General features: G+C 43.7%; 1 protein-coding gene across 1 annotated transcript; it reads left to right on the forward strand.

The window, feature by feature from the left end:
* Positions 1 to 10,427: 10,427 nt before the first annotated feature.
* Positions 10,428 to 11,624, forward strand: LOC147668266 (transcription factor HES-5-like). The gene is made up of 3 exons (XM_086948655.1): positions 10,428 to 10,490; positions 10,768 to 10,948; positions 11,287 to 11,624. Exons 1-3 carry the CDS (start codon positions 10,428 to 10,430, stop codon positions 11,505 to 11,507), a joined length of 465 nt encoding a protein of 154 aa, XP_086804781.1. The 3' UTR covers positions 11,508 to 11,624.
* Positions 11,625 to 22,673: the final 11,049 nt, after the last annotated feature.

A 22,673-nucleotide genomic window follows, 5' to 3' on the forward strand; every position in this document is an offset into this window, starting at 1 on the left:
TTTAGTCCCCCAGGCACAGGAACGATCACCACCATAAGCCCTCATACAGCACTGCTCTGCTCTGGCTGACGCCATGTCCTTGGTGGCTGCAATAACACACCATGAGGCCAGGCCCTTTGATCTCCAAAAGGACGGTCCTGATTCATTTGCATATTACTGATTACCTAATATTTTGCCCTGGTCTATCCTTATTCCTTGGCAATGTAGCAGTCCTCCCGGCTCCAGCCTTCAAAAGCTACACACCTAGACACATGAAAGTTGTTGTAAGAGGCAGTTAAAGTGCTTGCCTGCTGCTTATGAACCTGCAGCCTCGAGCAACACGAGGAGCAGAGGCTAGCTGTTCCTACATGATGGCAATGAGGAGAGGACTGAGGGGGAGGTTTAAGGAGGTGACAGCGGGGGCAGGGATCATGATGGCATAGCTGTCCAACCAAAACTAGGGCCTTCTTTGTAGCTCTTTCTCCCACTACTAGATGGAATGACTGCCCTATGTGAGAAGGGGTAGTGTTAATATTGTTTTTTAAAATGCTGGGCAGGCTTCGGCACGTGTAATGGCAATTGTAATTGGATTTATATGGCGCTTAATAGCCCTGATGAGGCATTGAAGTGCTTTCTGTTGAGTAGCACTCTACTCAAGAACCCAAGGTGATGGTTAATCTAGTGCTTATTGTGATTAGTCATGTGCATGCATTTACATGTGCAGGCTTTTATTTTAGGTAGTTTGTGATATATTAATATGAGGTAGGTGTGATCATTAGTGGGGGCTATGGGTTTTCAGGTAAATAGTTGGTAATATAGGTTGGTGGATATTAGCTAATGTTAGATTACAGGGATAGGGTTTTAGAGAGGAGACATCATGATATTTGAAATGAGGTACCAGCCAATTGTAGAATTACAATATTAAGGATTCAGTCAGGCAGGCGTGAGACTGAGAGGAGGCAATACTCAGAAATAGAAGGTATGCAGAGGATGAAAGGTAAGGAGAGGGTCACTCTGAAAAAAGAAAGTATGTCAAGGTCAACTTCCCATGCAGAGTTTAGGAGTATACTGGAAAGAGGCTTTCTGGGGTGTAGAGAGGTACTTGAAAATGAAATCACACCTAACCAGCTTTCCTGCCTGTAGAATTATGAAAAAATAGTACTTCCTAGAGTTCAGAGGTTTGATGGAAAGCAGAGAGAGTTACGGTTTTATGCATTTCAATGAAGACACTTTAGTCAAACCTGGTTTTCCAGAAAACAGAATTTTTCAGGCTAGGGCTTTTAATCTCCTTCTTAAATTGCTTAAACATAGAGGGGCAGAGTTACAACCCCCTTGCATCATTTTTGCATCACTTTTAACATGAGAAAAGAGCCGCAAAAGTGGAGCATAGGGCTTGTACATCTGCCCCAAAATTTCCAGTCCAAATCAGCTTATGAATTTATATTGTCACTAATTGCCATGGCCCCTACAGCTATGATCAATGACGAACAGGGTCACAGCTGAGTGTGAATAAGGGCAGAACAATGCGTGCACATCAGGAAACAAAATGCAAAGGTTAGTGTGAATAACTGAAGTGGAGTGCACACTTGTAGGAGGATACTGCCTGTTACGACTATGGTACAAGAGAAGTGTTAATTTTGTCCTGCAGCCGGGGTCTGAACCAGCTCATATAAAGTTAAAGTTAAAGATAAGGGTTTTAGAGATCGCTCATAGACCTAACGGTTTCTTGGTGCTAGGACAGACGTAAGGGGAGGCAGAGAGGCGGACTACAAAACAAATGCTTGCAAGAAGAGCCAGGTCTTCAGTTCCCTGCGAAAATCCATATAAGAAGCAGAAGTCCTAATAGTGAGGGGTAAAGAGTTCCAAAAAGAGGGGGCCAAAAAAGAAAAACTCATGCCACCATGTTTCTTCCTTCTACAATGGGGGATGCATAAGAGATGTTTGGAGGAAGACTGGAGGTCACGAGTAGGGACGTACGCCTTCAGTTTAGCAGCGATGGAGGCTGGAGCTGTGCCGGCTAGAGATTTGAAGACCAGGCCACCAAGTTTAAAGCGGGAGTGCGCAAAAAGAGGCAACCAGTGTAATGCTTTTAAAAGTGGAGTGACATGATGGTGTTTAGGAAATTTTCAGACCAACCTAGCTGCCTGGGTCTGAATTAGTTGAAGACGGCAAAGCTCGTAATCCGGAATACCGACGTACAGAGCATCGCCGTAGTCAAGACGAGAAACGACCATGGCTAGCAGGATAAGTTTCAATGCCGCGTTGGAAAAAAAGCAAGCAATTTTACGTATAACGTCCTGGGTATGCGGTGACTTGAATGCAGTGGGATTTTCTCTGCTTCCCTTTGCCTATCTGTGCACACACATGAATACAGGCTTAACAAACATATCAGGCAAAATGTTACCATGCCCCAGAGATAACCCCTTTTTGTACTCACCCGCTGCCATACCTGGTACTACTTTTGGTGGGTGTGCCAAGATGGCAACTTTTTAAAGCTTTAATGTTCTATTTAAAATACAGCTGTAGTGTTTATTTCTTTGCAGCATTATACATGATTGCCATTTTATAGGCTCACAAGGAAAATGTTAACATTTTATGAAAATAAATCGAAAAACTAGAAAAAAAATGAAGGTTGAGGGCCTAATATTTCAGTTTGAGCTCGTTTGGGAGATGCCAATGTGAAGACTGTGGTAGAGTTGCTCTCTATGCCATCAGTGGACTTTACTGGCTTGACGATGTCTTCAGTTACAGCCCCAGTTTTCGATGCATGAGCACCACAAGCCCTTTATTTATTTTTTTACAAGCATCTCACTACTCGGGGCCTGCAATGCACAAACTAAAATGTGGGCTACAGCTGAGAAGGAGTTGTGACGCTATGGCTCCGAGAACCTACACCCGCAGGTTCATGCAGCATGAGCACGGCAGCTCCCATTCTGAATGTGCAAGGGAATTCCCAAACTAAGTCCTGAATAAGTAAGGAATGTATGACGTTACAATGCATACATTTACAACACAGTTTTTACACAGCAACATCCCTTACAACACATACATTCACATTGCATACCATTACAACAAATCTTTTTAAACTACATTTACAATGCATTCCATTACATCACATTATACCTTTACCACGCATACCATTACAATGCATACCATTACATTGCATTTAAGGTAAATGTTGGATAGTGTAAGGGTAAAAATTACTATTCTAAATCCCGGGGGTGCAATTGTAGGGTAAGTGTTGGATAGTGTAGGGGTAAAAATTACAATTCTAACTCAAGGGGGTGCAACAATAGGGTAAGTGTAGGATAGTGTAGGGGTAAAAATTGCTATTGTAACTCCAGGGGGTGCAACAGCAGGGTAAGTGTTGGATAGTGTAGGGGTACTATGCGTTGTAATGGTATGCATTACAATGACATGCGATGTACTGCCTGCATTGTAGTGACATGCATTGTAATGCCTGCATTGTAGTGACATGCGTTGTAGTGTCATGTGTTGTAATGACCTGCAATGTAATGCCTGCATTGTAGTGACATGAGTTGTAAAGGATGTTGCGATGTAATTGCTGCATTGTAAATTTAGTGTGATGTGATGACTGTGTTGTAAAGGTTGTTTCCCATAAGTAAGACACAGGGAGAGGAAGATAGGGCTCAACAAGTCGATTTCACACACTTCATAAACCGGGTTCCAGCAGTTGTCCGGGCCCTTGTCTTTTTGGAATCCTGCTCCATGGCTCCCAGAGGCTGTGGGCCGGGGTAGTAGGAGACAGAGGGTTTAAACAGTGTTTTTCTTGGTTAAATAGCCAATCAGATCATTCCTGGAGGTGCGCTGAAGAGCTGAGTGCAACCAGCCTCGCGCTACAGCTTCTGACACATGTGAAGCGTGCAGGCTGCAACAATGTGCTGTCTTGCCCGGGAGAGAGAGGCTGGCACCATTGGCTTGGTGAAGACTGTCAGCGTGGCCTTCTGATTTTGATACTGGGGGCCAGTTTTGCTAAAAGAAATTGTTCCCAAGTAACAAAACCAGCCCCCTGTGAAAAAAAAGGTCCCCACCCTTCCAGCTTCCTGCAGAATCACCCGGTATTACCAGTCTTGCCATGAACATTAAAGGTCCAGACAAGGTCTCCATGAATTTTTCCCTTGCTCATCCCCTGATAGCTGGCAACAAGCATTAGAAGACAGTTGTGTAAGGAATTTAAAAACATCAATACATTACTAAGTATGACACAACACACAATAAAAATCCATAACTCTACTTTATAAACATAGGAAATATTTGTATCTTTAAAATTACACCAAAACAACAAAAATCCAATGCAGGAAATTATAGAGATTCATATAGTTGTAGCGATCGCCACCGTTGACTCGGCCAAATGCAAAAGATTACGTACTGAATGCCCCTTACGGAAATACTACAAGTCCCAGAAGGCCATCCGGCGCTGGGGGTTGAGTCAATGGGAGGACCTTATTTAAACTCCACCTACGGAACGTAACAGGGCCTGTCAATCTTGTTCCGTATTCCCTCGTTAGCAGTTGGTTTGTTCTCTCTGAGTTGAGTTACTTTTGTCTGTGCCGAAGAAGAGCCTGCGTGGTCAGAGTTCTGTTAAAGCAACGACGCCGAAGAAGAGCCTGTGTGTTCAGAGTTCTGTTAAGCAACGACGCCGAAGAAGAGCCTGCGTGGTCAGAGTTCTGATAAGCAACGACGCCGAAGAAGAGCCTGCGTGGTCAGTTATCGTTTGTGCAACCAGCGCCGACGAAGAGCCTGCGTGGTCAGAATACCAGTGGAATCATTGTTACAAGCCGTATATTACCCCGCAAGTATACCTGAGGAGTGCCGGCTCGCCTCCTACGATCTTATTTTGTTGTTCATTGATATTTGTTTAGTACTGTGCAGAAGCATCTTCCATTATAGTTTATGTACCGTGGGGTTACAATTCTCATTTTCAGTGTTTACTGACGTTAACCTTAATTGGGGCTAAACCTTCCACAAGGAGTATTGTGGTTTTCACAAAGCGTGTCATTTAACGCCGAGTACAATTAGCCCTCATATATCTACCCTAGGCAACTGTAGTGTGTTTAGGTCGAGAAGTGAAGCTAACTTCTCCGTACTTGTGGCAACCTCTCCACAAACGTGCAGAGTGTATATTATGGATTCATTCTCGGATACATGGCGTTGAGAAACTGGTGAGTTTAGAAACAAGGGGGGGGGCAAGAGTTCAGACAGTAACGGTTTGTGTTATTAATTTCTTGCTCTCTGTCCTCTCCTCCGTCTGCAGTGTCACAGTACCGGTAACCTCGTGGGTATATCGACCAGATGATACCAGAAGTACCAGATCCCCTGCGGCCAAACCACCTCCCGGCCCCTTTCTGTACATGCTCGAATAGTGGGTATAATTCCATTGTTGGGTTTTGTGCGTACGGAGTTGGGAGGACTATCGTCCATCATCTCTGCTGGCCATCGGAGTCAGGTTAGTGGAGCTTGCGTGTTCTTGTGCTGCTTTCAATCCCGACAATAGTGCTTAAGAACCAATAGCCCCAAATTGGGACTTCTGGTCATGCTTGACTGGGACAAAGTCCAAGTTTGAGGATGACTGTGATGGAGCACTGGCTGGATAAACTAAGTATGAGGACTCAGGTAAAATTCTACTTTCACTCTTAGAAACTTTTCTGGAGTATTTTCTCTCGACATCGATTGGGCCTCTACAGCAGGTTGGATTCACAGCGGCTTCGTCAGCTTGGTTCTGCGGGAGCCCCCGATCAACTCCTGGAAGTTTTGAGCTCTGGAGCTTTCAGAAGGAGAAACGTGAAATCCAGGCTGGGTCGAGATGCAAGGTAGTCGGCTTGACTCTCGACATCAGGTCGGTCACTTATGGAAGTTTTTCCAAAAGTTGCTCCTAATTTCAGGAGCTTCTTCCTAAAATTTCTCTTGTGGGTTCAATGTGTCCACAACACAAGTCCAAAGTTCGAGAGTCTCTGAGTTGCTCCTTGGAAGTTGAGGCTACAGTTTTCAACATGCACCTGGCCAAATCTTTAAAATCCAGCTGAAGTTGGTCAATTAGCTTCCTCTAGCTAAGGATGGGGCGGGTGAAACTCTTTTAACCTATTGCTTACAGCTTGAAGCAAGACAAAGTGCTTAGGACTGTAGTTCCTTAGTGTGCAGCCGGTATAGTCATATAGATTGCTTACAGCTTGAAGCAAGACAAAGTCCTTAGGACTGTAGTTCCTTAGTGTGCAGCCGGTATAGTCCTATAGAGTGCAGTCCTCCTGGTGCAGGCCAGGGTTCCAGCAGGGTAGTCCTTCTTCTTCTTGTAGTTTCAGGCAGCAGATCTGAGTTGCTATGCAGCTTTCAAATATTTATCCAATGTGTTGGGGCAACACGTATGGGGGCAGCCCTGTCAAATGTGGTGCATGGGGCCACCCAAAAGCATCACCTCTTCCTCTAAAGTGTGGTATATTGTTGTCTCTCAAAGCACTGCACTTTCAAATTCAAAATGGAGAGTTTTTCAATATGGAGTGAAGACGTGGCTAAGCCAACCTACTGGTGTGGCTCATTTATCCTAACACTCCCATTCCAGACCTTCTGCAAATTCAATTCCTGGGGTCCCAACTGGCTGGGGGGTACAGGACGAGGGGATAGGCCTGGCTTGCATTATTACTGCCTTTCTCTCTTTGAAGACCAGTTTGACTACCCAGCCCATTTGCAGACCTTTTCTCTGCAGCTGCAGAGCTCCCCCACCAGATAACCTCTATCTCTATGCAGGTCACTTATGACCTCATTAAAGCAGTTTGGCTAAGCCAGTTATGGGTTGGCCGATCAAGAGAGGTTACTAGAAGGCTGGATTGTGGCGCACAGGAAAGAAAGTTCCATGACCTCTTTTCTGTACTAGTTATGGCAAATTCAATCATGGCAAGTTGTTGGATTTATCATTACCAATATTTTATGTCCTTGGAATATGGTTTTAGCTCACGACTATAAATTGCACTTTAATAAAGTATTCCCATGTTAGCCTATGGAGCTTAAAGGTCACAATGGGGAAAATTTAATTGGTTGTTTATTCCCTCGCCAGGGCATATAAAACATCTTTTTAAATGTCCCTGATTGTTTTTTACAAGGTACGCTACCCTGGAGACACCTAGGGTAGACCTCAGGGGTGACTTATATGTACAAAATATGTTGTTTTATACTTTGGTAGTACCTTTAAATCCAAAGCTGAATTTTCATATAATTTCAGCTTAAAACAGCTTGCATAGCTGGGCTGACTTTTAAAAATAAAAAGCAAAAAAGAACAGATGATGGACAGAATGCTGAACAATGGAAACATTACCCCTCAGTCAACAGATCTGGGTTTAATCCATCATTGTTTTGCCAAAGTTTGGACCCGGCCATATGCAAATCAGTCTTGAACCTACTCCTCATGGGAACAGTCCAGCCCGAACTGCCACGCCAGGTCCTCCCTGGAGCAAAAACAAACATCCTGAGACCAGTTTCAGGGTATCACCCATTATCAGCCAGGCTACCTTGAATTCAGTGGGGTAGGTAGCACAGTACCCATGTCTGGGCATACCCGTCCCACTTAAGGTGACAAAAGCAAAAAGAACAGATGTGGGACAGAATGCTGAACAAATCAAACATTCACCCCAGTCAAATGGTCTGGGTTTAATCTAGCGTGACTTTTAAAAATTACAGCAGTGCACACTTAAGTGCAGGAGATCTGCTGCACCTCTAACCATACATCCACTAGAGACTCACTGGTAGGTTGTCAGTGCCAATTGTAAGTACACCTAATTACCATATACCTTTTCAATCCGAGCACTGGTCCTGAGTCTCGTTAGCAGAGCGCAAGGCGCAGCCAGAGTCAGTTACCACCAGTAGCAGTCAAAAGTGGGCAAAATCATGGCAAAAGGGATGACTTTCTCACATTTCCTTAGGTGCCTGCTGAGATGGGGCTGAAAAGCCACAGCTAGTCACCTTATAAAAAAACATGCATTCTGCTGGATGAAACATGATCTCTCCTAGATCACGTTCGGGGTGTTTAGTGTTTGCGGTGCAAGGCCCAGTCACACAAGTATGGTACCATTTATACAAGGAGACAAGTGGGAATTCTGCATAGTAGAACGTTTTCTACTACCAATTGAATATCTCAATGCTTGTGCCTTTCAAAAGTAAACAAGTGTGATTCACAGAAGACATTTTACAAATGCCCTCTAAAACACATGCCAGTATGGGTATCCATAAATTCAGAGATGTGCAAACAAACACTGCTCCTAAACTCAGAATCTGGTGTACATTTGAGAAATATTGAGTTTTCCTTCAGACCCTTTTTCTATGTGTTACAATTTTGCCATATGAATTGCTGTATAGTAGATCCACAATGAAAAAACATTGTTTCACTCCCATTTCCACCACAAACTGGAAGGAGGTAGAAAGCACAAAAATAGGAAAAATGTACTATTGCCCAGTAAAATGCTGAAACTGTGTTACAAAATGTGGTTTTCTAAATCAAGTCTTCCTCTTCCTGATAGCTGGGAGGATGGTGATTTTTGCACCATAATCCGTTCGCTGATGCCATTTGCAGAAAAATAAACACACACTTTCTTCTGCAGCACTTCCCCCGAAGAAAAAACAACAATATAGCCATATTTTGACAAATTTCTCAGTCCCCTCCAGAGAAATCCTCAAACCCTGAGTATTCTTAAAATCCCCAGGATGTTGGCAGTAAATGGCGCAAATTTGGTGTGCATGCCTTATGTGGAAAAAAAGTTATGGAGCCCTAAGAGTGAAGTACCCCAAATAGTAAAAAAAAAAAGACTTAGCACCTTGGAGAAGGTCCAGCAGCTAAGGGATTATCAACATTGATATAGCGCCCACTATCCTAAGGCGAGTAGTGGCGCTACTCACACCCACCCCTGTGTGTGTTGCAGGTAACCACGTCTCTATCCCCCATCCTCTTGAGCTCCCGAAGCAGTCACCTGCAGCAACAGGCAGGTGAGGTGTGGGGGCAGAGGTTGATCCTCTTTCAAGCCCCCGCGCCCCCACCTCCCGCCCTCTCACATGGATCCTAGACCGGTGGTCTGCTGGAGGGGCTGTGATTCTGAGGCTGGGGCCGGAGACTCTCGGAGGTTCCCACACTGTCGCTCATTCATCCCATTCAGAGGGTACAATAGAAGCGTGTCACACTGTGGCCTCCGGCTCCAGGGAATCTGACCCTCCCCTGGGTTAATCTGCAGCCGCCACCTGGGGAGCGGCCTGTAGCAGGGGCGAGGCCTCAGTGCGCCGGTCCTGTAAGGACCGAGGACGGGGCAGGGTTATTACTACCGAGGGGCTGGTACTGGGGCTATATCATGTCAGACTGGGCTATAGATACCCATCAGAACACGCAGGGGTCTCAATACATTAAAAACAGGAATTTAAAAAACACAGTTCCATGGTTAACTCTTCAGAATCTTGAGTAAAGTGAGGCCGGGTGCGGAAAATCTCTGAATCCATAGATAGAAATGGAGACGTTACACAAAAAGGTGTTTACGCGTTTGGGTCACACCTGAGGTGCACGTGAGTCTTTGCAGCAAAGGAACCAAGGCCCGTGGGAAGGGGTACCCAGGCGGAAGAGCAACAAAATATTAATCACATTATTTCACAAACAATGTAAGCGGTGACTGCTAAGGACTGGACAAGGAGCTGCTACACTACACTCCCGAAAAATACAGCACAGCAAAGCAGTGCTTTACCCACCTGCCTGAATCTAGTGCTGCAGCAGTGCGGGCGCTTTCGGCACTGGACAGTTCCACGCAGGAGCCGGTGCAGCGCGGGTGTTACAAAAGTCACCGAATGACGCATTGTTTATTTTACCTCAGGCTCAGAATGCGCAGCACATTGAACTTTCCTTCCCAGCCCCAGGGTGAGTCTAAATTCAAGTTTTGAAAGCGGGGTTTCGTTTCCTTTGACTAAACCTAATGATTGGTGGTGAATATTTTACAAAACAGAAACGCATTCCCTCTGCTTGCTATAGTGCACATGGACAAAACTGAATAGAAATGAACTTTCACTAAACAAAAAAAATGATGGCATTAATGAGTTCCCTCCTGAGCCCGCTCATTCAAGCTTTTTCAACACACCCGCCCGTATTTAACGCTACTGACACCGTTTAGCTCCTGGCAGATGCCGGGCTTCATATCACATTAATGCGCAGCTCTTTCCCACACCCTGATCCTTTGTGTCAGGCCCCAGATGTCCCATGTCCCTCGCCCCCCACCCTGTAATGTGCCACACTTCTATTGTCCCCGCTGCTCTCTGATTGGCTGCTGAGTGTGGGAACCTCTCTCCAGCATCAGACCCACACATTACCCTGCAGGCGGAGGGGGATAAATAGGGCAGGAGGGAGCGAGCTCTTCAGATACCGATCACTGTGGGTTCACTGCAGAGGCCCCGCTCTTCACCCCACACCGGGCAAGATGGCGCCTTTCAGCACCGAGAGGAAATATGAGGAGGAGCGCGAGGAGAGACACATTAGAAAGGTAAGAGTCTGGATATTAATATTTAAAAAGCTTACTTTGGTTTTTCGTATATACAAAAAGTACACGTTTAAAATGAGCTTCTAATATATTATATCAACTGTGGCTGTATTTATTGATCTTTGCATATCATTTCACCCTAGTTCTAAATTAACATTATTTAATTGAACTGTTTATCACACTGAAGTAACTATAAGCTTTGTTGATACCTTTTATCGACTTTAGACAACTTTACACGTTTGTATCAATAAAATAACAAATCCACATTTTGCCTCTGCAGCTGAGGAAGCCAGTGGTGGAGAAGCTGAGGAGAGATCGCATCAACAGCAGCATCGAGCAGCTGAGGATGTTACTGCAGAGAGAGTTTGAGGAACATGAACTTCCGGCCAAAGCAGAGAAAGCGGATATCCTGGAAATGGCCGTGACGTACCTGGCCCAGCGCGTGCAGACACCGGCATCAGGTGAGAGGCAGCGAATTGAAGGGTTAAACTGCAGTGGGTCTTCTCTGCAGATTTGTGTTTGTTTGCGTGTGGGGGTGGTTTGTGTTAGTTGTGCAGAGACGGAACTGGTAATAGTCGCATCGGGATGGTACTTGGGGAAGCTCATTATGACTTTTAAAAATGTCAATTTCCAGTGCCATATTATTTAAACTCGTGTTTTAAGTGTATCAGAACTACATGTAAACTAATTTCAGCAACCAGAAGAAAGCACTCTAGAGAGCTTTGAATTTATTGTTGTATGTGTGTTCACTTCCTGCTGTGTAAATCGACAACTATTAATCCCTGGTCTCTCCCTGCAGCCGCGGCCTCCAGTGAAGGTTACTCCCGGTGCCTCCAGGACTCTCTGCACTTCCTCTCCCTCCACGGAGCCCCCGCAGAGACCCGGATGAAGCTGGTGCGGGCCCTCCATAGACCTACCGCTGCAGCAGAGGCGGTGTGTCCTTCTCGGCCTCCGTCCTGTCCCAGCAGCACCAAAGAGCCCGCCCAGGACAGCCCCAGAGCCCCGTGGAGACCCTGGTAATGCGGGGGCCGCGGCCTGGACTTTTCTTCGGACTTCTTTAGAGGCCTCGGTCCTCTCTGAGGGAGAATATTCATTCTCGTGCCTGGAGCGGACCCTGAGTTTATCAAACTCACAAGGAGCGGAGTGACGAGCGAGTGTATATCCTCATAGGCTCGACAGTGTGTCTATTATATCCCCATAGGATGTACAGTGTGAATATTACATGCCACAGGATCGACAGTGAGTGAACATTTATCCCCATAGAAGGGACAGTGTGAATATTACATCCTCATAGGATACACAGTCTGTATATTACACCCTTGCAGGAGGGACAGTGTGTGAAGTTGATATCTTCATGTTATGGTCACTGTGTGACTATTATATCCTCATAGGATGAAGAGTGTGAGAATACTATTTCCTCATTGAACAGTGTGTGAGTAGTATATCCACACAGCAGGAAGGGCTGGGAATCGATTACATCCTGATAGGATGGACAATGAGTAAAATTATATCCTTGTAGGATGGACAGTGTTTGATGTTCAATCCACACTCGCGATGGACAGTGTGAATATTATATCCATGTAGGATGGACAGTGTGAATATTACATCCATGTAGGATGGACAGTGTGAATATTATATCCATGTAGGATGGACAGTGTGAATATTACATCCATGTAGGATGGACAGTGAATGAATTTTATATCCCCACAGGATGGGCCTTGTAGCTATTACACCCTTAGAGGATGGACATTGTGAATTTTATATCCGTTTAGGATAAACGCTGGATGAATACTGTGTTCAATTCATAGTATATATTGTATGAACATGGATTTGATGAGCAATGGATCTTTGTAATCATTTATAATATAATACTTTAATGAAGAGAATGAACTAAATCAATGAAGAGGATGTGCCTTCAGTTTCAGAATTTTTTTAACTGTTTCTTTACAAGAAATTCATACCTCATGTAGAGTTCTTGCCTACAAGAGGACGTACTTTTGTGAATTTTGATGCATATTTTGGAATATGTCATTCTCATTCCTGAATTCCAGAAGTGCTCTGGGATTTATCAGTTTTGCCTCATTTTCAGAAGTTGATTAACGTACAAATATGTTAATATCCTGAAAGGGTGGATATCGTGCACCTGTGATTCTTAAGATAAATGTGTCTGAGAGAATAATAGATGTGCTGTAATCTGAGGGATTCGGATTAGAGCCTTGTGCACGCTCAGTGTGCGTTTACCTTCTGTGATTCTATGAACTTACAAATTACAGAATTATCACTCATTGGTGAGTAATGAACGGCTCCGCGCCTCCTTTGTATCAATCTTGATATGTAGTATTTTCTATAGAAAATGTATCATTAAAGTACTGTGTACTCAAAGTGTTTCTGTACTTTCAGAAATTCTGAATTGTCTCTGAAAATTGAATGTGATGTATTTTATACATTCTCCTAAGGGCACATTAATTGCCATTTAACTATTAGTGATGCTATATCTGTATTTTCAAATGGAAATTCAAGAGTTAAAAGCCCTGCCTTCTGTGAAGGCAAAGTGTGTTTCTGTTCTTTTAGAGATTTGTGTATTATCTCTGAATAGTGTATGTGACAATGTGCACACAATATTGTGTATTCTCCAAGTGTAACATTCATTGTTGTTGAATGAAAAGGAGAAACAGTTTTCACTAGTGCCAAATCTTCATTTTAGAAGCAGTCTTGGCACTATTTGTGTAAGTTACACAATGCTATGTTCTCTTTTATAAAGAATGTCAATGTAGTGAACTCCCTGCCATAGATTTGTATCTCAGTGACTGAGTATGTACTACTTCCGAGACTTCTACAAAACTTGAAGGGCTTCCATCATCAGTGGAATCTCATTCATTTACAGAATGAAACCCAGGATTCAGCTCCTGCGATGAAGACTTTCACTCTATTTGATGTAAGAATGTCCTGTGTTTATCCTCTGGTCTCAGCTGTGACATTTCTGTGACATTGTGTATCTGTCACATGATTCTTCACTGTTGCAACCTATTGACCTGTGAACATATTTAAATAAAGGTGCAGATCTGAACAAAATGAAATGTTCTCCGTTTTCCTTTCCATGGCTAAATTTTGCTCTGAATACATATGTTTCCCTCCTGGACTGAAAGGGGTGGGGACACTGTCAACCATTTCTCTTATCTGCAATTCGAACAGAAACAGTGACTTTGCAACTGGCACAAGATCTGTCGGATGGTGTGCCAAGTGTGTTATTTCTGTCGGAATTATAAACAAGAATAATAAACTAAAGTATATGAGCGCATCACTGGCGTCTGGATTACTATGGGGTTTAAACCCAAACACTCTGTAGTCAATATTAAAACTCTTTACTACTGTGAGGGGCAGAGCTGCGAGAGACATTACACCTGATGGCATGTGCAGGCGTGCTTCTAGGCACTAGAATGAAAGAGGGAGCTGTGTCACGCTAACAGATCTCTACAGTAAAATGTGAAATATGGCTTCACTCACTCGGCAGAGAGGGTGGGCTAAGACTAGTAGGTGTATAATGCGATAGAGAGAAAGTGTGTTTCACAAAATCTGGGAGGTCTCACACACACCTGCTCCTTTCCATGGGACACTGAACCCCAGCTTTCAAACACCATTAAATCGGGCACCAGAGAAGGAGGGGCAGGAAGGATGCTCAGAGCTGCCAGAAGTGTGGGTGGCACATTACATACTGGCCATGATGATTTTTTGTCATCTGCAGTGAGTGGACCCTGGTGATATTGTGACTCAGCCATCTAGGAAGAAGTACAAAAAGCAAACATTTTTCTACAACAAAAAAATCGGAGGTGATTATTGCAGACAATACTCACGTTAAAATATAAAGCATAACCACCATCAATGAAAACATACTTAGGATCATATTATGAAAGTATTTATTACATAGTACAATCAAAGAGGTAACCGTTTCCGCAATACTGTGCACCACTGTCATTAACTAACCACTCAACCCAAATGCTTTCAAAGAAAAAATGAAGGGGAATATGTACAATGGAGTGGCCGAGCATGTCGTTAGCCTCTGGGTCTTAACGACACGCTCCGCCACTTCAGAAACCCAAGGCTGCACCATATTTACAAGAATGTGGTGCAGCCTTCCGTTTTCACCTGCGATGGCATAAGTTTACCAACTTAGCGCAAACACAGACACCCTTGCACCAGAGTGCACCAGTGTTTGTGTGCAGGGGGGATTGGTTATGTGTAGGAGGGTGTCCCTTCCTTCACATAAACAATCTTAAAATGCCATTTGGTAACTTTCATGTGTGCTGCTTCATGCAGTACGCATGAAAGTTACAAAACAGTATTTTTTTTAAATGTTTGCTTATGTACAGGAAGGGGCACCTTCCTGTACATAAACAAACCATGGCATTTTGCTTTTTCCATGTGTGCTGCACAAGGCAGCACACATGGAAAAAGCAAAAACGAGGAGAAATAATGCAATTCTCCTCATTTCCCCAATTCAAGACTAGGATTTTCCTAGTTTTCATTTTGGCGCTGCCTCCTACGTACGCCATCCTTGTACGTAGGAGGCAAAGTCAAATACATTGGTTGTTGCTGTGGAACGCCCACAACAACACCCACTGCACGCCCCTTTCACGCTAAAGGGTGCCTTATGTACAATGCAGCATTAAGCACGTTAAGTGGCTTAACGCTGCCTAGTACATAAGGCAAGGCCCCTATCACTACGGGAATGTCACAAAAACTGACGTTCCCATGGCAATAGGGGCTTGTACATATATCCCCAAGGTTCTTTTTGTGGTAATTGATAACACTGCCCTTAAGCATCGATTCCCCTGGGAGAGGGTTCCAGGCAAAATTAACAAGAAGGGGAGAGAAGGTTCACAGGTGGATTCGTACCCCCTGATCAATAGTTTGTAAACAAAAGGAATCCACTAAAGGACGGGTTTCCCTAACTATGGTTGGGGACACCTGTGTTGTAAAATACCCCTCACACACCAATAGGACCCTTGGTGTCATGCTTCATCATTGGGGTCTTCGCACTCCTCTACGGGATGCGGCGTGCTACGACATGCGACTACGCGGGAGCACTTAATCAAGACTATGTGTGGTGTATGTGAAGGTATCTTATGTGAGTGGTGAGGTTATAAACGGCGAGTGAGGTTTAAAAAGGGCCTGGCTCATGGGATAAAAAAGGATTTTAATCGGTCCCTGAGCTGGCACTATTAAAAACGTGCAGTAAACGGAGGTTTGAAGTGCAAGACTATGTGCACTACCTCCTTTGTGTGTGTGTCGACATGTTTCGGAGACTGGGCTCCTTCTTCAGGACGGGGTACACAAATCCCCACCTTACTCACGTGATTCGACTTAAAACATGAAGTATATTTACAAAAGTGAAATATTAGTGCAGGACATGTTATGTACCTACAGGTTGATTTCGAGTCGCTATATTCGACCTGTAAAGGAAGGGGACAAATAATTTTTTCTGGTGGTCCACTCCTTTTTAAACAAAAAACACACCTGGAGGTTCCCACACTGTCGCCCATTCATCCCCTTCAGAGGGTACAATAGAAGAATGTCAAACAGAGGCCTCTGGCTCCAGGGAATCAGGGACTCTGAGCCACCCCTGGGTTAATCTGCCGCGGCAATCTGGGGAGCCTGTGGCTGGCAGCGGCGAGGCCTCAGTGCGCCGAGAACAAGGACAGGTTATTACTGGAGGGGCTGGCACTGGGGCTATATCATGTCACACTGGGGTATAAACAACCTCGAAAACACCCAGGGGGCCCGTCTCAATATATTAAAAAGGGGAATTTAAAAAACAAAGTTCCACGGTTAACTCTTCAGACACTTTATCAAAGTGACGCCAGGAGCAGGAAATCTCTCAATCCCAAATTAGAAATGGAGACTTTACACAAAAAGGTGTTTACATGTTTGGAACACACCTGGGTGCACGTGAGTCTTTGTAGCAAAAGAACCAAGGCACGTGGGAAGGGGAACCCAGGCTGAAGAGCAACAAAATATCAATCGCATTATTTCACAAACAATGTAAGAGGGGCCTGCCAATGACTGGACAAGGAGCTGCTACACTACACCCCGAAAAATACACCACAGCAATGCAGTGCTTTACCTACCTGCCTGAATCCAGTGCTGCGCCAGTGCGGGCGCTTTCAGCACTGGACAGTTCCACGCAGGTGCTGGTGCAGTGCGGGTGTTACACACATCATTGACTGACGCATTGTTTATTACCTCACACCTGCCGCACATTGAACTTTCCTTGAAAACGGCGTTTGTTTCCTTCGACTAAACCTAATGATAGTAGTAATTTTTTACAAAACAGAAAAGCATTCCCTCTGCTTGCTATAGGTCACATCGACAAAACTGAATAGAAATAAACTTTCACTAAACAACAAAAAAAATTATGGGCATTAATGAGTTCCCTCCTGGGCCCGCTCATTCAAGCTTTTTCAGCGCATCAGTTTATGAAAGTATTTTTTTACATAGTACAATCAAAGAGGTAACCGTTTCCCCAATACTGTGCACCATTGTCATGTCTCATTAACTAACCGCTCAACCCACATGCGTTCGAAGAAAAAATGAGGGGGATATGTACAATGAAGTGGCAGAGCGTGTCATTAGCCTTCTTGGTTTAACGCCTCTCTCCGCCACTTTGGAAACGCAATGCTGCACCATATTTACAAGAATGTGGTGCAGCCCTGCGTTCCCCCATGCGATGGCGCTAAGTTTAACAACTTAGCGCCAAAGCAGGCACCCTTGCTCCAGAGTGCAAGGGTGTGTGTGTGCAGGGAGGATTGGTTATGTGTAGGAGGGTGTCCCTTCCTGCACATAAACAATCCTAAAATGACATTTTTTAACTTTCATGTGTGCTGCTTCATGCAGGACACATGAAAGTTACAAAATGGCATTTTGTAAAAAGGTTTGTTGATGTACAGGAAGGGACACCTTCCACTGCATTAACAAACCATGACATTTTCCTTTTTCCATGTGTGCTGCACAAGGCAGCACACATGAAAAAAGGTAAAACGAGGAGAAATAATGCATTTTTCCTCATTTCGCCAATTTAAGACAAGGAATGTCCTAGTCAATGTTCCCTCTAATTTTTTTCCTCTGTGTGCGGCAGTGTAGGGTCTCTGTGCGCTGCAACCATGGCTACGTGCGCCAGGAACTAGACCACGCGCGTTTGCAGTGCAAAATGTCACTCCAAACTTTTACTTAAAAAAGTGAGATGGTGTATTTTCACACATACAGCACCATGTTAAGGGTCTTAAGCTTTGTTTCTTTCTTTTTTGAAACCATGACTGGTTTTAAGGTTTATGTATGGGCATGTGCATTGTAATGTTTTCTCATCAACTTTTTTTTGTCAATTGTGTTAATGTACTTTCACTGTTTGAATTGTGATGTCTCCCCTGTTCTGAACAAATGTGAATAACTATGCTTAATTAAAAAATAATGAATAATTGAGTAGATAAATACTCCAAACCATATGATTGTTTCTGGTTTGCCATGTGATAATTGCATAACATGAATGTGATGAGTAGATGCTCTTTGTTTTTCTAATAGTAGGCCCTTTCTAGTTGTAGTTTAGGGCCATACCCCCTTTGATATGAAAACTTTCTAAAAGTGGCATTTTCAGATTTGTGACCTAAAATATGAATTTACCATTGAAGTGGATTTCAAATTACAATTCTGCAGACACCAAACAAGGCATTCCTACCTGCTCCAAAACAAAATAAATCACTTAATAAATATAATTAGGTAATCCAATGTTATCCTAAGGGAGAGGTTGGCCTTGAAATAGTGAACATTGGATTTGGAAGTTTTTCACTACCTGGGCATGCAAAACATAAAAGTATATATCAACCTTTTTAAATACAACACTTCCTGCCTTCTGGAATGTTTAGGGTCTACCTTAGAGTGACATATGCATTAAAAAGGAGGGTGGTTTTGGCCTGGCACAATATTTATATTGGCAGTTTGAAACTGCACATACAGGCAGCTATGGCGGAGCTGAGCCATATTTTAAAGGGCAACATAACTGGGTGGCTCAATAAGTGCTGCAGGCCCACTCTTTGCAAATAACTGACCAGCCATGGGTATATGGTAACTTTACTAGGGATTTACAATTACATTAAAAATGCCATTATTTGTGTAAGACAGTTTTACCATCCTTACAAGCACTTTAGCAGTGGAAAGTTTACAGAGTTCTAGAGCCAACAAAAACTAATTCAGCGAAACAGGAGGAATGAAGGTAAAACATTTGAGGAAAGCCCCATCCAATGTGCCAGATGTAACAGGAAGGATATGGTTTGACTAGCATTAAACAATTCGGTGAACCAGGCCTAATACCACCACAGTGCATGACTTCTTGTTTCTAGATTCATAATGTTTTCACAACCCCACGTTTTAGTTAGTGGTCTATGTGACTCAGTGTTCTCTACCCATGGGTAAAATCAAATTATTGTTGGGTTATGGTCTTGTTTTCTTATCAAATAATTACTACCAATGTTTAGTGTAATTTAGTTTTCATATCTCTGTAAAAGAAATCGGTAGAAAAATATGTTGAGAAAGTGATTACCTAAGAGCGCAAAATTTGTCACAAGGTAGGCTGCGATTAATTAACAATAACATGCCATTTGTTTTCATAGTTCCCATTTTACTCATTAGACAATGGGGGTGTGAGTGGTTCCATGGTGAGATCCGGGACTACTCTCACCAAGCAAATGCCACTGTGCTGTGGAACCTTCCCAGACTTTTAATAGAGTTCAAACTCAGCATATTTTGGAAAAGTGGTAAAGCCAGAATTAAATGTCAAATCTCCGTGCACTATGGCTAATGGCATTGTCCCAAATTTCGTGGAGGAGGTTGGGTGTTTGTGTCAGCCAACCTCAGTGAATTGAACACCTTGTTTGAGGGTCTTTGCACTCACTACCTTAACTGAGCCTGTTTCGACCACTCCTATTGCTCACAGGTAAGTGGCTAAAGGCATAAGGAGATTGTGAGGCCTATGATTCTATTTCATTTCAGTTCAATAATCAGGTTACTTTCTTTGTACACTTGACTCGCCAAAAGGAGCAAAATCAAGCAGAGAAGGCTTACCCCAGGGCGCAGGAGAGGGATCACGATTCAGATAGAGCATAATACAGTACTATCAAATTTGTGACTCCTCTAGAAACTAGGAGCTTGAATTAGAGGGCAGCATAGATTGAAACTCTCAAAATAACTCCATAACTCACTGCCCATACCATGTACATGCCTCGTTTCCTGGATGCCCACCTTACACTCACCCCTCCTATCACCACCCTGCTGGCCTCAATGCTGCCCTCGGTCACACCAGACCATTCATTTTGGCCCCTAGTAAAACATTTGCGACTACACGTAGTGTACACTAAATAAGCTCTTGTTGTGCCATGGGTTAGTTTACACTATAAAAGTTCAAAACATACATTGCACTGGGGCCTGACGGAGACTGAACTAATAGTGTTTTCACTCATAAGGAGTGCAGCCACATTACCACTAGGGGATGTGAAATCAAGCCGAACATCACATCATGATCTGGCAAAGTTGTGCATTGTATCCCTTGGGAAAGATGACGATGAAGGTCTAGCAATCATAGCATTTTGTCATTGACCAGAACGAAGATGATTGTCTACATTATGGTGGTCTGCAGTGGTTGTAATTCAAATCCTTAGGAGAACAAAGACACAACACAATCCCAGGTAACATAAAAAGATCATAGCTATGTCTCCATTCATGCACAAGCAAGTCTTGTGCATGAAAGAACTATTGGGCTTGGGTCTCGATATTAGGCAAGAATAGCTGACTGTATGCACTTTTGGTTATAATTTACACATTGAGTACTATTTGTATGTGTGAATTCCATGGTATGCAAACCTCACACAGCCGCATGTTAAGCAGATGCATGCTTTAATTCAATTCTGCACATGCGATTTTAGGCACTGCCGTCACATGTGTAGTAATAGAGAGCATTCTTGCACTGTGCAGATTAGCATGGCTATATTCGTCCCAGACAGGAAGTTGTTTTGGGACTCCAAGTCCATTGTGCTGCATGTCATGATTTATGCATACAACACTTTATCCAAAAAACTGTACATGTTTATGATAATGTAGGGATGCAAATAGCATCTCATCTTTTCTGCCAAGGGCAGTATCATTCATGCCCATGGAAAGGCTTCCCAGCTCAACACGCTGATGTGGATCATCATAGCGTCACGGCTCAAGCCCTCCGAGTGCCTACATTATCCACCACCAGCCAACCTACCTAGCAGGCAACTGGCCCAGCAGTGCTGGCTCACATTTCACAGTCAGTGCACAAGCCTCTGCCTTGTTCCAGTCACTCCCTCCTTGATAAATGCCTCCAGGACCACTATCCCCATATTTGTTCTTTTTTTTTTTATTTGAAAGGTTTTATGTAGCGCTAGCTAGACACGGAGGTATCAGAGCGCTTTACAGGGTTATCAGGCCATAGTTGCAGGTTACATTGTTACAAAGGTTATACATTTAAAGGACAGAATTGCTCTATTTCACCTCGTTTTCAAAGAAGTCCATTATAGCCGTCTAGCAGCAGGTAGTGAAGTCACCTCACATACCAAAAAGGTTTCACTTCAGTGCACTACAATCCACACAATCCCTAGGGTATTCCCCTGGCGCCAGCATTGCTGTCAGGGAAACACCTGGAGTAAACCAAGCTTTTAACAGAGCTAGGAGAGGGCATGCAGGAATTATTTTATTTATTTATAAAGTTTTATATAGCATAACTTAATCCCGAAGGATATCAGAGCACTTTACAGTTTGAGAGAAATGAAGGTAACAGATCAGTACATTCGTCAAATAGGGAATATGCATAGGGATTGAATCAAATAGCGCACACATAAGGTGAACATTCTACTGGGCATACCAGAGAACACACTATTTTCTGCTGAGAATAGGGACCACAACTGCAGCTCCGGGAGAACCAAAAACCAGACATGGGGTATCATTTGCTTAGACTGGCATTGGTCCTGGATTCGTTACCCGTGTTAACCATGTATTCTTAAAGAAACTGTGCATTCTAATTTCTGTTCTCTGTGTACTCCCTCTCCTCCATATTCCGCAGGTTATGGGCTATTGGATTTAATAATTTGAATGGAGGTCAAAACTTGAGGGAGTGAAATGAGTCAACAGATGTATGAACTGCGGTGTGCATGTTAGTGTCATCTGTTCAATCAATGGCAACTTGTTATTACCCAACCTTGTGGCGGGGTATGCAAGTATCCCATCTGTTTCTGTGCATGTGTGACAGTGTGCCAGGTGTTTTCAATAATACCCTGCCATGCAGTGCAAGCCTCTTTTATGGCACCAGCTACTAGTCTCTGACTGCAGTCCCTCCCTCATCAATGCCACTCACTGTAACCCCTGCCCCTCACTGCTGCCTTTAAACTTTTGCTCCTTAATGCAGCCTCTTATGCCCTGCTGTCCCTTTAGCCCAGCTGAAGTCTCTCACATCTGACTCTTGTGCATGCTTCCGAAATACTAATTCCAGGATTTTGAAAGAGCAGAATACTGGTCACATTTTGCACTCTGGGTACAGTGGGAGACTTTGGGGTGCATGCTAAAACGAAAGTAAACTCGTACACGTTAGGGAATCCGTCACCAGAGCAGACCGTCACATGCGAATTAAAACCTGACATAAATACGAACATATTCTTAGCAAGGGCACCTACATGGCAAGCAGTGAACTAGAACAGCAGCAACCAAATATGTTTAAAAGAGGAAATACGGGAAAGGGTAACTTCCAGTCGGCGGAGCTGTCCCCTTTATCTTTTAAGAAGGGCACGGATTTATTTCACCAACCACTCGCAGACTTGCTGTATTGGTTTGGTAGTAAAGTGAGGCTGCAGGTAGATTATGTGCTTGTTTTTAAATATCCATGTTAATCGCAGCCCCTTCACGAGCTGCGCTTAACATGGATTCTTAAATAAAAGCACTCAATCTGCGCGCAGCCTCACTTTACTACCAAACCAATACAGCAAGTCTGCGACCAAGGCAGATTAGCCTACAAAATGCACGCTGTGTTTTGAAACTTGCTGTATTGTTCTGATAGTAAAGCGAGGCTGCGGGGGAGATTTAGTGCTTTTGTTTAAATATCCATGTTAATCGCAGCTCGTGAAAGGGCTG

This window comes from Lissotriton vulgaris, unplaced genomic scaffold (genome assembly GCF_964263255.1).
Source record: "Lissotriton vulgaris unplaced genomic scaffold, aLisVul1.2 SCAFFOLD_1426, whole genome shotgun sequence".
NCBI classification, from domain to species: Eukaryota; Metazoa; Chordata; class Amphibia; order Caudata; family Salamandridae; genus Lissotriton; species Lissotriton vulgaris.